The sequence below is a fragment of the Drosophila rhopaloa genome, unplaced genomic scaffold, assembly GCF_018152115.1.
Source record: "Drosophila rhopaloa isolate 14029-0021.01 unplaced genomic scaffold, ASM1815211v1 contig_3, whole genome shotgun sequence".
Classification (NCBI taxonomy): domain Eukaryota; kingdom Metazoa; phylum Arthropoda; class Insecta; order Diptera; family Drosophilidae; genus Drosophila; species Drosophila rhopaloa.
In genome coordinates, this window is record NW_025335123.1 from 14,583,350 (window position 1) to 14,598,766 (window position 15,417).

The 15,417-nt window shown below is 44.8% G+C and overlaps 1 protein-coding gene across 3 annotated transcripts; it reads left to right on the forward strand.

Moving 5' to 3' along the window:
- Positions 1–6,081: 6,081 nt before the first annotated feature.
- Positions 6,082–13,417, forward strand: LOC108040508 (DNA topoisomerase 1). Of its 3 annotated transcripts, none has more exons than XM_017118004.2 (8): positions 6,082–6,372; positions 7,629–7,819; positions 8,643–9,591; positions 9,657–9,736; positions 11,491–12,620; positions 12,688–12,938; positions 13,006–13,199; positions 13,264–13,417. In XM_017118004.2, exons 1-8 carry the CDS (start codon positions 6,346–6,348, stop codon positions 13,364–13,366), a joined length of 2,925 nt encoding a protein of 974 aa, XP_016973493.1. In that variant the 5' UTR covers positions 6,082–6,345; the 3' UTR covers positions 13,367–13,417. The 3 variants fall into 3 exon arrangements, with proteins under 3 accessions (XP_016973493.1, XP_016973494.1, XP_016973495.1); XM_017118005.2 differs by lacking the exon at positions 6,082–6,372 and adding an exon at positions 6,952–7,539; XM_017118006.1 differs by lacking the exons at positions 6,082–6,372; positions 7,629–7,819; positions 8,643–9,591; positions 9,657–9,736 and adding an exon at positions 10,999–11,171.
- The last annotated feature ends 2,000 nt before the right edge of the window (positions 13,418–15,417 follow it).

Sequence of the window (15,417 nt, forward strand, 5' to 3'; positions counted from 1 at the left end):
TTAATGGTGTTTTGCTAAGACTATTGATTCGATTAATTTTATTATTTTTTACAGATTTCAAACAGGTAAGCTTACACTTGTAGTGTTATTTTTATAATATATATATTTATAATATTTATATTTTATATTTTTGCGACATTTATTATTTATTTATTTACATCTCAGAATCCTCTGCACAATAATTTATGCGCGTTTTGATTTTTTTAATTTCCCTAAAATTCAACTTTATGTATTTGAAAACTAACATAGTGCGCACCGGAAATGGAGCGGAAACTAACAGAACTGTAGTGCGATCGTTAACAGCGGGCAAAAACTGTAGTGGTATATCGCGATAGATATATACAAAAACATCGACACCAACTTTATCGATAGTTAGTCCCCTGTTAGCATGGAGTCGAACCATATTCTGCATGGTGTAACGAACTGATTTGAATGTCTGCTCGCTACGAGTTTCGTGCGGCTAGCTCAGAAGATGTGTGTTGTTCGTCCCACCAAATTTATATAAACGTGACCGCCCGATTGTCTAGTGAGAACGCACAGAATGTTGGGATGCTTGTATTGGGATCTTTATTCGCCGACTTGTCCCTCGGCCTGGGACTAATGGTGACAGATGGGTATCTCAACGCCTCCCTTGAAGAATTGTTGTCGCTCCACCGTCGCTCTCCGCTGCCTCGCTGTTCGCTGCTCGCTGCTCCGAAACGCCTCCGCTGTCTTTGGCCTCGGGGCTTCTGAGGGTCTAGGGATGCGTCACCGTTCCCAGACTAGGGTGAACAGGCACCGGGCTCTCAAAGCGTACGCCTTTCGCAGCCACAGCCTCCTGTCCCTGGCTCTGTCCCGGCCGGTCGCACCAGACGCCTGCACAGTTTCCACCTGACGGTTCAAGCATACGCCGGAAGGCCGCCAATGCAGTCCCTGTGGCAGGACGCTAGGTTTAAGACGAACGCTTCCGCCCTCGCCTCTTAGCCGTGGACTGGATGTGTTGTGGAATGGCTTGGTTGCCGCTGGGCCTGCGATGGCTGCTCGTCGCTCCTTGTGTTCTCGATGCCCTTGCTCTGCTCACGTCGTGGTCTGCGTGCTCTAGTGAGACTAGGTGCAGCGGTCTTTGGCTCTCGAGATTCGGTCAGTTGCCTGTCTAGGACTCTGGCGGTGAATTACCGTGCTCTCGACGCATACGCCTCTCGAGACACCAGTGGTTCAGACGCGCGTCCTTCGTGGCTAGTCGCACCAGGGCCTGCACAATTCTCGCCTGTCGGTTCAGGCGTACGCCGGAATTCGATATGGCAATTGTTTTCGCACGGCCGCTCGTTCTGGACAACTTCCCTTTCGAGCCCACGGTTCTCGGTCGAAGGACTCTTTCTATTCACTTCCGTCGGACTCGCCGAGCAATATGCCAAGCTCACGTCGCGACAGGAATTAGAACAAAGCGCCTGGACTTAGCCGCGTGATGCCTCAAGGACCTCAGCTACCTGTTTCTCAGCTCGGCGACTTCAACTCTAAGTCCCGAACGTCTTGATGTAGCGATCTTGCTCCTGTTGACTCGGCGCGGCTCTGCTTCCTCCTGATGTTGACTTGACTTGTTTTCCTCGCTGATTTACTGCTTGTCTACTGATCTTGCTGGATTGACTCCTTGTGATCGACTGATCCCGCTTCCTGCGCTCGGCCCGCTTATATAGGCCGGCGTATCCCGTTAATTCTCGGCTTCTCCTTTTCGGTTTTTGCGCACGGCACCATACTCGGTCCAAAGTCCGTCGCCTTCTACCGTTACACGTTCTCTCCAAACTCTCTCCAGCCGTATTCTCCAAACTATCACCAGCTGTGTTCTCCAAACTCTCACCAGCTGTGTTCTCCAAACTCTCACCAGCTGTATTTCTCCAAACTCTCTCCAGCTGTGTTCTCCAAACTCTCACCAGCTGTATTTCTCCAAACTCTCTCCAGCTGTATTCTCCAAACTCTCATTCATTTGTGAGGGGTTATTTAACTCCTCACATTCTCCCCCTTTCTTCGGGAACGAAATGAGACTTGCACCTCTTCTCCGGCTGTTATCTTGGAGTTCTCCTTGGATCCGCTGTTCTGGATCGCTGATGTTGGTCCTCCTTCCCTCGACGTCGCTCCTTCTCGTTCTATGTATTTCCCGCCCCAAGATGTTTCCCCCATAGACTTGATTTCCTTCTCTCCGGCTGTCTTCCTTGTAAATCCTGGTAGCCTTCGAGTGTTTTTGCTCCTCCAAATGGTTCCCTCGACGCTCACAGCTCGTACCTGAGTTCCACAGCGCCGATGTTCCATTCCTCTTCCCGCCCGAGACGTTTCCCCCATAGACTTGATTTTCTTCTCTCCGGCTGTCTTTCTTGTAAATCCTTGTAGCCTTCGAGTCTTTTTGCTCCTCCAAATGGTTCCCTCGACGCTCATAGCTCGTACTTGAGTTCCACAGCGCCGATGCTCCATTCCTTTTCCCGCCCAAGATGTTTCCCCATAGATGTCTCGTGTTCTCCTTCGTATCTCCTTTGAATGTCCCGCCCAAGATGTTTCCCCCATATGCTTCGCGTTCTAAGCATCTCCTTTCCTTCGTTGTCTGGTCACACTACTGCTTTCCCGATCGGTTTTCCAGCCGATATCGATGATTCGAATTATTGCAGCGTTGCCATCCGGTTGCGGCGATATTTTTTTTTAGTGTGACCCTTCCTGTGCCGTCATCTCCAGTTTTTCTGAGCCCATCGATCGACACTATCGTCTAGTGCCAATCGACCGCTTATAAATCGAAGCGCCCCCATCCCTGTATGAGCGACATGACAAGAAAGTTTCAATGGTAAGTTTTTTCCTTTCTTTCTCCACTTTCACCATTCTCACTTTACTCTCTCTTTTAGCCTTTCGCCCTCCAGTCGCCCTTGGCCGCCGGGCCTCGATGTCGTATACGAGAAGACCGATGCCGCCTGTACCCTTTTTTTTTGTGTTTTGTGTTATTTATTTGTTTGTATTGTGCGCGTTTATTATGTTTGATGTGCCAGATGTAACGAACTGATTTGAATGTCTGCTCGCTACGAGTTTCGTGCGGCTAGCTCAGAAGATGTGTGTTGTTCGTCCCACCAAATTTATATAAACGTGACCGCCCGATTGTCTAGTGAGAACGCACAGAATGTTGGGATGCTTGTATTGGGATCTTTATTCGCCGACTTGTCCCTCGGCCTGGGACTAATGGTGACAGATGGGTATCTCAACGCCTCCCTTGAAGAATTGTTGTCGCTCCACCGTCGCTCTCCGCTGCCTCGCTGTTCGCTGCTCGCTGCTCCGAAACGCCTCCGCTGTCTTTGGCCTCGGGGCTTCTGAGGGTCTAGGGATGCGTCACCGTTCCCAGACTAGGGTGAACAGGCACCGGGCTCTCAAAGCGTACGCCTTTCGCAGCCACAGCCTCCTGTCCCTGGCTCTGTCCCGGCCGGTCGCACCAGACGCCTGCACAGTTTCCACCTGACGGTTCAAGCATACGCCGGAAGGCCGCCAATGCAGTCCCTGTGGCAGGACGCTAGGTTTAAGACGAACGCTTCCGCCCTCGCCTCTTAGCCGTGGACTGGATGTGTTGTGGAATGGCTTGGTTGCCGCTGGGCCTGCGATGGCTGCTCGTCGCTCCTTGTGTTCTCGATGCCCTTGCTCTGCTCACGTCGTGGTCTGCGTGCTCTAGTGAGACTAGGTGCAGCGGTCTTTGGCTCTCGAGATTCGGTCAGTTGCCTGTCTAGGACTCTGGCGGTGAATTACCGTGCTCTCGACGCATACGCCTCTCGAGACACCAGTGGTTCAGACGCGCGTCCTTCGTGGCTAGTCGCACCAGGGCCTGCACAATTCTCGCCTGTCGGTTCAGGCGTACGCCGGAATTCGATATGGCAATTGTTTTCGCACGGCCGCTCGTTCTGGACAACTTCCCTTTCGAGCCCACGGTTCTCGGTCGAAGGACTCTTTCTATTCACTTCCGTCGGACTCGCCGAGCAATATGCCAAGCTCACGTCGCGACAGGAATTAGAACAAAGCGCCTGGACTTAGCCGCGTGATGCCTCAAGGACCTCAGCTACCTGTTTCTCAGCTCGGCGACTTCAACTCTAAGTCCCGAACGTCTTGATGTAGCGATCTTGCTCCTGTTGACTCGGCGCGGCTCTGCTTCCTCCTGATGTTGACTTGACTTGTTTTCCTCGCTGATTTACTGCTTGTCTACTGATCTTGCTGGATTGACTCCTTGTGATCGACTGATCCCGCTTCCTGCGCTCGGCCCGCTTTTATAGGCCGGCGTATCCCGTTAATTCTCGGCTTCTCCTTTTCGGTTTTTGCGCACGGCACCATACTCGGTCCAAAGTCCGTCGCCTTCTACCGTTACACGTTCTCTCCAAACTCTCTCCAGCCGTATTCTCCAAACTATCACCAGCTGTGTTTTCCAAACTCTCACCAGCTGTATCTCTCCAAACTCTCTCCAGCTGTGTTCTCCAAACTCTCACCAGCTGTATTTCTCCAAACTCTCTCCAGCTGTATTCTCCAAACTCTCATTCATTTGTGAGGGGTTATTTAACTCCTCACATTCTCCCCTTTCTTCGGGAACGAAATGAGACTTGCACCTCTTCTCCGGCTGTTATCTTGGAGTTCTCCTTGGATCCGCTGTTCTGGATCGCTGATGTTGGTCCTCCTTCCCTCGACGTCGCTCCTTCTCGTTCTATGTATTTCCCGCCCCAAGATGTTTCCCCCATAGACTTGATTTCCTTCTCTCCGGCTGTCTTCCTTGTAAATCCTGGTAGCCTTCGAGTGTTTTTGCTCCTCCAAATGGTTCCCTCGACGCTCACAGCTCGTACCTGAGTTCCACAGCGCCGATGTTCCATTCCTCTTCCCGCCCAAGATGTTTCCCCCATAGACGTCTCGTGTTCTCCTTCGCATCTCCTTTGAATGTCCCGCCCAAGATGTTTCCCCCATATGCTTCGCGTTCTAAGCATCTCCTTTCCTTCGTTGTCTGGTCACACTACTGCTTTCCCGATCGGTTTTCCAGCCGATATCGATGATTCGAATTATTGCAGCGTTGCCATCCGGTTGCGGCGATATTTTTTTTAGTGTGACCCTTCCTGTGCCGTCATCTCCAGTTTTCTGAGCCCATCGATCGACACTATCGTCTAGTGCCAATCGACCGCTTATAAATCGAAGCGCCCCCATCCCTGTAATTTAACTCCTCACAATGGACTTACTCCGATATTAACGAGTACATATACCATTTTATTGCTTTTTATGCCCTCTTCCCATAGAGTCCATCCGTCTGAAACGGTTGGGATTTTTGACAAATGTGAAACTCCGATTCCCACAGAGCACATCCACCATCCACCATCCGATAACAGCTGATCTGAACAGCTGTGGCTCATCATTTTAGCCCGTTGCATTTTGCACAACATTTAAAATGAGCACAACAGCGTTATAAATGATACTTGGTAACAGACTGCAAGTGATCTATGCGAATATTCAAAACGAACTAATACGTCTGCAGATTTTTACCAGCCTGCAGACAAAATATGAACAGCTATTGCCCAATATTGTCTAAATGGTAACAAATCAAGTTCATTATATATAAATGTTTGTTTTTTGTTTTATTATAATTTCATATTTTATTTCATTTTAAATGTTCTGCTCAATGTTGTGAGTAAGGTATGCGCCTAGGAAAGAGTGGAGCAACACCTAATGCTGCCACACGGATGGAGCACTAATTAATTAATTATTACAAGTATAAACAGCATTTTTGAATTGGCGCCTTCCTGTTCAAAAGTTACCCGCCATTATTTTTTTAAATTTTCGTAGTGAATGTTCCAATTTCCACTGTCAAGAAGAAGAACTCAGAGTTGCACCAAAAAAACATCGCCTAACTATCGCATAAAAAAGTCCGTCAAATTTGGATGGGGAACTAACTGGGAATTTTCGGAACGGCAAAACCTTATGGACCATCCGTTCAACGGATGGTGGATGGTGGATGGAGCTCTGTGGGAAGAGGGCATTAAAGGTTAAAGCACACCGATAACGCCCCGCCGACCATCGATACCACCGATGGTCTGAGAACATCGACGACATCGACAGTAACATCGTTGACTCCCCACCCCTATTGAACACTCGGGACGACGTTCGCGTGGCTGCGCGGTGTGTAACGCAAAAAATAGCCAAAAAAGCAAGGGCAAAAAGCGCTGCTCATTTCTAAAAACTCAGTGCTGTCAATTCCCCGTCGTTAAACTTTCCATCTCTAGAGTGAACAGAATAATAAATTCTTACAACAGTGCGGAGCTCCAAAAAAGTCTAAGACTAAGAAAAAAAAAATATTTTTGGGAAAGAAACGCCGAGCGCCGCAAAATGAGTGGGGATGTGGCCGCTGAGAATGTAAGTGAACGAAAAAAAATCTCTTCTTTTTATGTAATTTAACGAAGGCCAAAGGAGGAAAGTGCAAACGTGTTGAATAGCGAGCAGCGAGCCTGCCGCAAAATAAAAGATGGGCTCGCAATTGGGTACACAGAATAGTTGCAAGTGTACCGCCTGCAGTCGCCGTCGCAGTCGACGTCGCTGCCAGCAGAGTGCGTAAAATGCAGCGAAAAAGCAAAAAAAAAAAAGAAGAGGCTTTTGGTAATTGACGAAAATGGCGACAATGCAAGTGGCAAAACGTCGAAGAGGAGTCAAAAGAGAGAGGGGAAAAGCCGAAGCAGACGAAATGTATTTGGCACAGTGTGGCCGCAACTGAAATACCAAAACTGGTATTTTGACGGCCACTTTGCAGCGGTTTTCCTTGATTTTCCTTCCTTCAACTTAACTAAACTCTTTAATTAACTCTTCCAAAAATGAATTTTCTTTTACCTCTTCGAATTATTTTGAAATATCAGCTAGCGACTACTCTTTCCTTTTGTTACTTCCCAATTCGGTCACACTGGTATTTTCCACATACAAAAAAAAATCACATGTTTGTTGTTTTTGTTGCCCTGTAGCGTTCATGTATGTAATTGCAAGTGTCCCATTTTGCAACTACATTTATATATAGAGTTTTTTTTGTGTTTCGTCTGATAAGACAGATGTGCCACCCCAAAAAAAAACGCATTTGGGAAATAATACGCTGCAAGAACAACAACAACAACCCTGTGTGTGTGTGTGTGAACAGTGTAGCCTTGATGCAGCGCCCACGTTGAAAAAAAAAGGAAAAAGAATTATGCTGCAAAGAGCGTAAAAAACGATTTTCTGTATTCTCCAGTGCACAAGTGTGTGTGTGTTCCATTGTTTGGCAGCAGTTTTCTTAACCTATTCCAAACGATTCGGGAACAATTTCCAATTTCCTGTCGCCATCGCTCTCTGGCGCTGCTTCTTCTTCGCTTAACCCATTGCTGCCCGCTTCAAGTGAATTTTCCTACGCGGCATTTGTTAGGGTTGATTTTCACCACGTGGTGAGCGAATAGACACGAGATAATCACTAATTGTCGCCCGAAATCGAGAAGAAGTCAATCCACGTCGATAATCAGCAAGAGAGCAGCGAAAAATTCATCAGGGGACATGACGGATGCACAGGTTTCTGGCCCGGATTCACTCTCACTTTTTCAGCTGTCCCATGTATAACTCTATACCCATCTTTCTCTCTCTCTTTCTCTCGCCCGCAGAACATCCACATTCAAAATGGTGGCAGAAGCGAGGTGGTTCAATCCAACGGGGTGACCAGTAATGGACACCACCACCACCACAGCAGCGGGAGCAAGCATAAATCCCATAGCAAGGACAAGCACCGTGATAAGGACAGGGAGCACAAGAGCTCCGGATCCTCCAGCTCCTCGAAGGACCACAAGAGCAGTCGGTACGAGAATATAGTAATAACCTTTAAGGAAACTCGAGTAGAACCATGCTCACAATAGATGATATTGGTCACAATAGCTTGGAAATAACCAAATAAAGTCTATCAAATCGATATAGCAATCAAATGTTAAGACACCTGTCTAGAATTATCTCAAACAAGTAGGTCAATGTAAACGTTTTGAGTTTCCCGACCTCAAGAAACAACAAATTAATGCCTATTTAAAGTTCTGTGAAATCGACGAGATATAGCCGTCAGCATAAAAATATACATGTGATATTCAAAATACCTCAATTTCCCAATTGTATGTAGTTATTTTTATATTCTTCTTCATGATTTGAATATATTCACATGTTAGAAAGGAGTTCTTGTTAGACAATCCAAACTCAATGGATTCATAATTTGTAAAAATCAACCCCAGATTAGGAAGCTAAATAAATCCCCCGTAACTACATTTAAAATATAAATGTTATAACTTCCCAATGCAATTGTTTTCTTAAGCAGGTACAAAGTATATAAATTCATTTATTTATTTAAGCAATTTATGTAGAAACCCATTAAACTCTAAGGCCCATATGGTATAGATATAGAGCTTATGTATTGGAAAGTTTCTCTTAAATTCGTGAAAACTACAATCAGACCAGTTTTATTCAATTACCTACACAAACACGGTAGTAATGACCATTTGACCCAATTGTTTCTCTGAGAGCTATAGCTTATAATGCCCCGATGTCGCCTGATCAGCCGCAGACTACTGAAAATATCATCTTCAGTGGTTACAATCATCAAAGGAAGCATGTAATAACCCTCACTTTATTTCTTATAGCGACAAGGACCGCCACAAGAGCAGCAGCTCGTCGTCGAAGCATCGGGACAAGGAACGCGACAGTAGCAGCAGCTCGCATCGCAGCAGCTCCTCGTCAAGCCACAAGGACAAGGATGGGAGCAGCAAGCACAAGTCCTCATCATCGTCCTCGTCCGGCCACCACAAGAGCTCCTCGAAGGACAAGGAGCGGCGTGACAAGGACAAGGATCGCAGCAGCAGCTCCTCCAGTCGGCACAAATCCTCATCTAGCTCCCGTGATAAAGAGCGCAGCAGCAGTCACAAGAGCTCCTCGTCGTCGTCCTCATCGAAGAGCAAACATTCCAGTTCGAGGCACGGTGGCTCGTCATCGACCTCGAAGGAACCGCCATCGTACGATGGAGTGTTTGTCAAGCCGGAGCCCGTTTCCCAACCCCTGATTCCCGGGGGTCTGATCGAACCCTTCCATGTGCCGGAGGAGTTTAACAGCTACAACCCGAATACCGCCATCAATTGCAACGGCAATGGCAACGATGGCGGAGCGAACTACAAGAACGGCTACGAGGACTCGATTGTGGAAATCAAGAAGGAGGAAAGCTTCAACAATCTGTCGCAGGCCAGCTCCTGTGATTACTCCCTGTCCCAGTTTCGTTCCGATGAGCCGCCATTCGAGGTGAAGCACGAGCAGAGCTACGCCGAAGATGATAGCACCATGAACGATAATGAACAATACGAGGAGCCCGAGGAGATGGATGAGGACGAGGAGGATGTGCCGCTGGCAATGCGGAAGCGCAAGCAGGAGGCACCCGATCAGGCCCATGGCGGCATGGATGACGACGACGACGACATTCCGCTGCTGGCGCGCAAGAAGCCCAAGAAGGAGTCCAAGGAGAAGAAGTCGAAGAAGCGTGTGAAGGAGGAGGCCGACGACATGTACGCCAACGTCAAGCCCAAGAAGATAAAGATCAAAAAGGTAGTCCCTAAATATTTCGGTTGCATTCAACACAGATGATAAAACAATTATATTTTTTCGATCAGGAGGCCGAGGTCAAGACCGAGGCCGTATCCCCCGCCAAACGCCAGAAGATCAAGGAGGAGGAGGAGGAGGTGTGGCGCTGGTAAGCCTTATAATATTTAAGCAATGCTAACCTCATAAAACAGTTAAATTATGATCCTAAAAATCTGCAATTGCTTGAAAATTGTCCATAATGTCCATATAATTACTTAAATATCAAGAAGTATTGAGAGGATATTAGAAAAATAGCAAATTTAAAAAAATTAATTTTAAAAAAGTACTTTTGCTGAAGTAATCGATATTGGTGATATAGGTTAGAAATTTAAATGTGTGCTTACCTCTGAAGAAACAAGAGAAATAGGGATTAAACTAAAAATTACCATTTGTTTGTGTTAAAGAAAAGTACGTTTTGATGCCACATTTTTGAAGAATCTGCTTAGAGACTGATTACACATTGTAAATATTTCTTAAAGTTAAGTCTTTAAAATACTATAACAATTTTCTTGATCAATATTTATTGTGAACATTATTACGGTGATTATTAAGTAGAGTCAAAAACGTTTTTGTATATTTTCAAAGAACTTTTAACCCTTTTTAAAGTAGTGTTATTCGTTTCAACAGTTAAAATATCATTAGAAACATGTTTCTCAACTCTATAAATAAATCTAAAATCAGCTGATCAATATTTTTGAGAATATTACAAATTTTAACTGAGATTATTGAGGGAAGTAGCTTTTTTAAAGTCCCAAATTGAAAACCTGTAGATTAAATTTTAAAAGGATATTGCCGTATTTATTGTGATATGTAAGCAAAGTGAATTTCTGCAAAGGTTATTCGAGGTGAAAGGCTTTTTATTAATCATTGAAACAGGTAACTCACGCTTTCGCACAGCAAAATATTTAAATTTATGGAGGGGAAAGCGTTCGAATTATATGTATTAAACAAATAATTGGTTGGCCTTGTGTATTTTGTTTGTATTATTTTATTTTTTTCCAAGTACCGGTTAGAAAAACAACAACGTGTCGGTGTGACACGTGTGTGCGTGCGTTCGTGCCATGTGTTCACTGTGAATTTTGAATGTCACTGACCTACATATTGAAAGTCACACACTGTGGCTGCCTAAAGTTTTGTGCCGCGTGTGTTTTATTTAAGTTCGAGCGCATGTGGGCAGAAACTCTTGGCAGCCACTGTGCGGGCTCCATTCGCCACGAAACGCATGCGCCGCCCCCACCCCCCTTTCACTCCCCCAAGCTCCAAAAACAGCTGAGCTCCCCAAAATACACACACAGATGCACACAGTCGCAGGGCAATTTTGAGGTTGGGTTCGAACGCCGCTTCTTTGCGTAATGTGATAAACTTAAACTGAAATATAGATCACAGATGACATCGGTCGTGTCGCGCTCTTTGGCGGCAGTACGTCTATTCGGGAACCGGAGTGTTTGCCTGGTTTTCGGGGAACAGATCGTCGCCATAGCCACTGTTGCGGGCAAAAAGAGAAGAGTGCGACGGAAGAGCGTTCAGGAAGAGCAAATTCGATGGTGCGATTTGATTAGGGTGCTCCGTTCTTGTAATAGACTGGACCCTGTTCTCAGATTAGGAATATGAATACGCATTTGTACCGTGCAAGATCGATATAGCAATTTTAATCACCTTATGGATTTTTATTTATCTTAGATACAAACATTTACTTTTTTCACAAGAAAAGGTATACTTTTTCTTAAACTTCTGAAGATCGAAAATGTTTAAGAAGGTTCAAAAAATCTAATTATACTAAAAGGACAAATGGACCTTAAACACAAAAGCTTGTTAAATATGTAAGATACTTACTTTAATCCCTCATAATTTCTTGTATTCCAGGTGGGAGGAGGAGAAGCGCGCAGATGGCGTCAAGTGGTCAACTCTGGAGCACAAGGGACCCGTGTTCGCTCCGCCGTACGAGCGTGTGCCCCGCAATGTTCGTTTCTACTACGATGGCAAGCCGCTGGAACTCTCCGAGGAAACAGAGGAGGCGGCCACCTTCTACGCGAAGATGTTGAACCATGACTACTGCACCAAGGAAGTGTTCAACAATAACTTCTTCAAAGACTTCCGCAAGTCGATGACGTCCAAGGAGAAGGAGATTATCAAGGATTTCCGCAAGTGCAACTTCCAGGAGATGTTTAACTTCTTCCAGGCAGAGTCCGAGAAGCGCAAGGCGGCCACCAAGGAGGAGAAGCTGGTCAAAAAGAACGAGAACGAGGCCTTGATGAAGGAGTACGGATTCTGTATGATTGACGGCCACAAGGAGAAGATAGGCAACTTCCGTCTGGAGCCGCCAGGCCTGTTTCGCGGCCGTGGTGAGCATCCCAAAATGGGCATGATTAAACGACGCATCCACGCCAGCGATGTGTCGATTAACTGTGGCAAGGATTCGAAGGTGCCGCCACCTCCGGGCGGCTCGCGTTGGAAGGAAGTGCGCCACGACAACACGGTCACCTGGCTGGCCTCCTGGATTGAGAACGTACAGGGACAGGTCAAGTACATCATGCTGAATCCCTCCTCGAAACTCAAGGGCGAGAAGGATCACATTAAGTACGAGACGGCGCGTCGCCTGGACAAGGTCATTGATAAGATCCGTGCCACTTATCGCGACGAGTGGAAGTCCAAGGAGATGAGGGTTCGCCAGCGAGCTGTTGCCCTCTACTTCATCGATAAACTGGCGCTGCGTGCGGGTAACGAGAAGGATGAGGACCAGGCTGATACCGTGGGCTGTTGCTCGCTGCGCGTGGAGCACGTCCAGCTGCACAAGGAGCTGAATGGCAAGGAGAACGTTGTGGTGTTCGACTTCCCCGGTAAGGATTCCATTCGCTACTACAACGAGGTCGAGGTGGAGAAGCGTGTCTTTAAGAACCTCGAGCTGTTTATGGAGCACAAGAAAGACGGCGACGACCTCTTTGATCGACTCAATACCCAGGTGCTTAACGAGCATCTGAAGGAGCTAATGGATGGTACGTATTTATCCCTGTATTTTTGGTCTTTCCCCTACTTATTTGTATATTTTGATGTCCAAACTAGGACTCACGGCCAAGGTATTCCGTACGTACAACGCCTCAAAAACACTGCAAAGCCAGTTGGATCTGCTCACCGATCCGAGTGCTACCGTGCCGGAAAAGCTGTTGGCCTACAATCGCGCCAACCGTGCCGTGGCCATCCTCTGTAACCATCAGCGTTCCGTGCCCAAGGGCCACGAGAAGTCGATGGAAAACCTGAAGGAGAAGATCAAGGCCAAGCGTGATGCCATCGATGATTGCGAGGCCGAGTATCATGTAAGTATATGTCAAATAGTTTTTCGTTACCATTATATATGATTGATTGTATTACATTTATCTGCAGGATTTTAAGAAGGCCGCCAAACGTGGCTCCGTCAAGGAGAAGGTCAATGCCGACAAGAAGGGCAAACAGCTGGAGCGCCTGAAGGATCAGCTGAAGAAACTAGAATTACAAGAGACTGATAGAGACGAGAATAAGACCATTGCCCTGGGCACATCTAAGCTAAACTATCTTGATCCACGCATTTCGGTGGCTTGGTGGGTGTCCCTTAAACCAATTGCCATTAAAAACTGGCTGATGATGTTTTTATCTCGTTTGCAGGTGTAAAAAGAATGGAGTGCCGATCGAGAAGATATTTAACAAAACGCAAAGAACCAAATTTCTGTGGGCCGTCCACATGGCCGACGAGGATTATCGTTTTTAATTGGTTTCTCACAACCACGCCTAGATATACACGCAATGCCCCCCACACACACAAACACACAAAGCATAGACACTGCTGGTTAAACAAAAACAGGAACCACGAAAGACCACACTCGCCACAGGGCCAGGCCGGTTTTTTAGACTCCAGGTTATCCGCACACTTTCCCAAAAAAGTTTATGCAAAGAGTAGTGCATATGTCTAACTTTTGGGAAGTGCGTTTCGGGATTATCCCCCGAAAAAGAGCGAGAGGGATAAACCGGGATGGGGAAGCGGACCTTCTCTGTCTGTTTTGTCTGCTTTTAACGTTTGATTTCGATTGTTTTAAGTGCGCACTACGCTGAAGTTTAACTTGCGAGGTGTACACACCAAACCCACACACACTTACACAAGCTCACACTTCTCCCACTATTAATATATGTATTAAACACAATATATATATTATATAAAACAATATAAATGAACACCAAGAGAAGAGAAACCTGTGTAAGACGTCGCCGCCGCCTAAAAACAAAACAAGAACATAATTTTCTATGTTACCATCTACACAACAAAATTTTTTGTCAAATAGGAATTTTCTTATATATTTTAATTTTATACATTAATTAAACACAAGAAAAAAAACTAAAAAAAAAAATCAAACAAAACGCAAGCAAACGAAACATTATAAAATTACCAGTTTTTTTTTATGTTTACATATAGTTGATTTTTGTTTAGCAAAGAATGTCTTTCACTATTAATTAATATTATTATACGATTACTACGATAACGTATTTAAGTGCTAATTGAACAGAGAATCCTTGTAGACCAACTTTTAGCATAGCATAATTTATTCAATTCAACTATGATCCAGCGCAATTAACCGACCCCCGAAAACGAAGAACAAGAACCTGTAGATGTCGAGATGGTTTTGTTTAGTACCTTATCATTTTAGCTACAATTAAAATAAAAAACGATTGCTAAATTCATTCGCAAACCTTTTTATACTTTAAGCCCTTATGATAATTATAGACAGGTTTCAAATTCTGTTCTGAGATCCAAGCAACAACACATGTAAGCAATTGCAAATCAATCAATCAATGAACCAAAACCACAGCCAACAAACAGTCGCAGCGAAAACTCTAATCTAAAAGAATGGAACTTTATACATATAGGATCTATTAGTATGTGCAATTAAGTAAGCTAAAACACAACCTGTAAAAATCGAGCGTCCATTTGGGGCCACTTTTTGTCCAGCGGCTCGCAATCAATATATATTGTATTTTGTAATTACTCAATTTGCGTTGCAGCCTGTACCGTTTTTATTCGAAAACCGCTGAACCGAGAGTGGATTTAAATGGAACTATTAGAAAGAGAGTTAAGAACACCTTATACCTTGTTCCCATCCCCACCATGTATGATTTATGATCTATGATGATTGATGAATGATGATTGTATGTAGTTTTAATTTTTAAATACGCAAACCGATGGAAATTTCGCCTCACGCCCCCTAGTATAAATTGCAAACGCGCATTGCAAGTGGAGAACGATCTTTATATATAAATAGCAACCCAAACACATATGATAATTAGTGATTAATGAACATACACATTTATATACGTATGTCGTGGATTCGCATACGGAAGCGGGACAATGCTTTCAAAAGGCAACAAGAGTTAAATAAAATAATTAAAAACCCTTCTTCGCCCCGCCTCCCCACTCACATATAAACTTGGCATATTACAATATTGATATAAGCAGAGAAAAAACAAGAATCGAAATGATAAGAAAAACCCCTATTTTAAAACAAAAACAAAATATATGAAAATAAAAAAAAACAAAATTAAGCGTAAGTTAATGTAATTGTAATGGAATGATGCAAATATACATACAACATATATTTAATTTTAAAATTGAACAACTTGTGGTTTTATTAATGTCTTTAATGAATTATTCTTATCTTAAAACTGACTGACTCATTAGATATTTATATTCTGGAATATCCTGCAACAAATTATTGTTAGTTTTGTCAGATATTAGTTTATTTCAGTTGTATTATTAGTTAACAATTTAAC

What these genes read in the sequence shown, in the direction of transcription:
- LOC108040508 (XM_017118004.2), top strand. Translation starts at nt 6,346, where the DNA reads ATGAGTGGGGATGTGGCCGCTGAGAAT. An exon ending in GAGGAGGAGGTGTGGCGCTG is followed by an intron (nt 9,737 to 11,490) that starts GTAAGCCTTATA and finishes CTTGTATTCCAG; the next exon opens with GTGGGAGGAGGAGAAGCGCG. An exon ending in TCTGAAGGAGCTAATGGATG is followed by an intron (nt 12,621 to 12,687) that starts GTACGTATTTAT and finishes TGTCCAAACTAG; the next exon opens with GACTCACGGCCAAGGTATTC.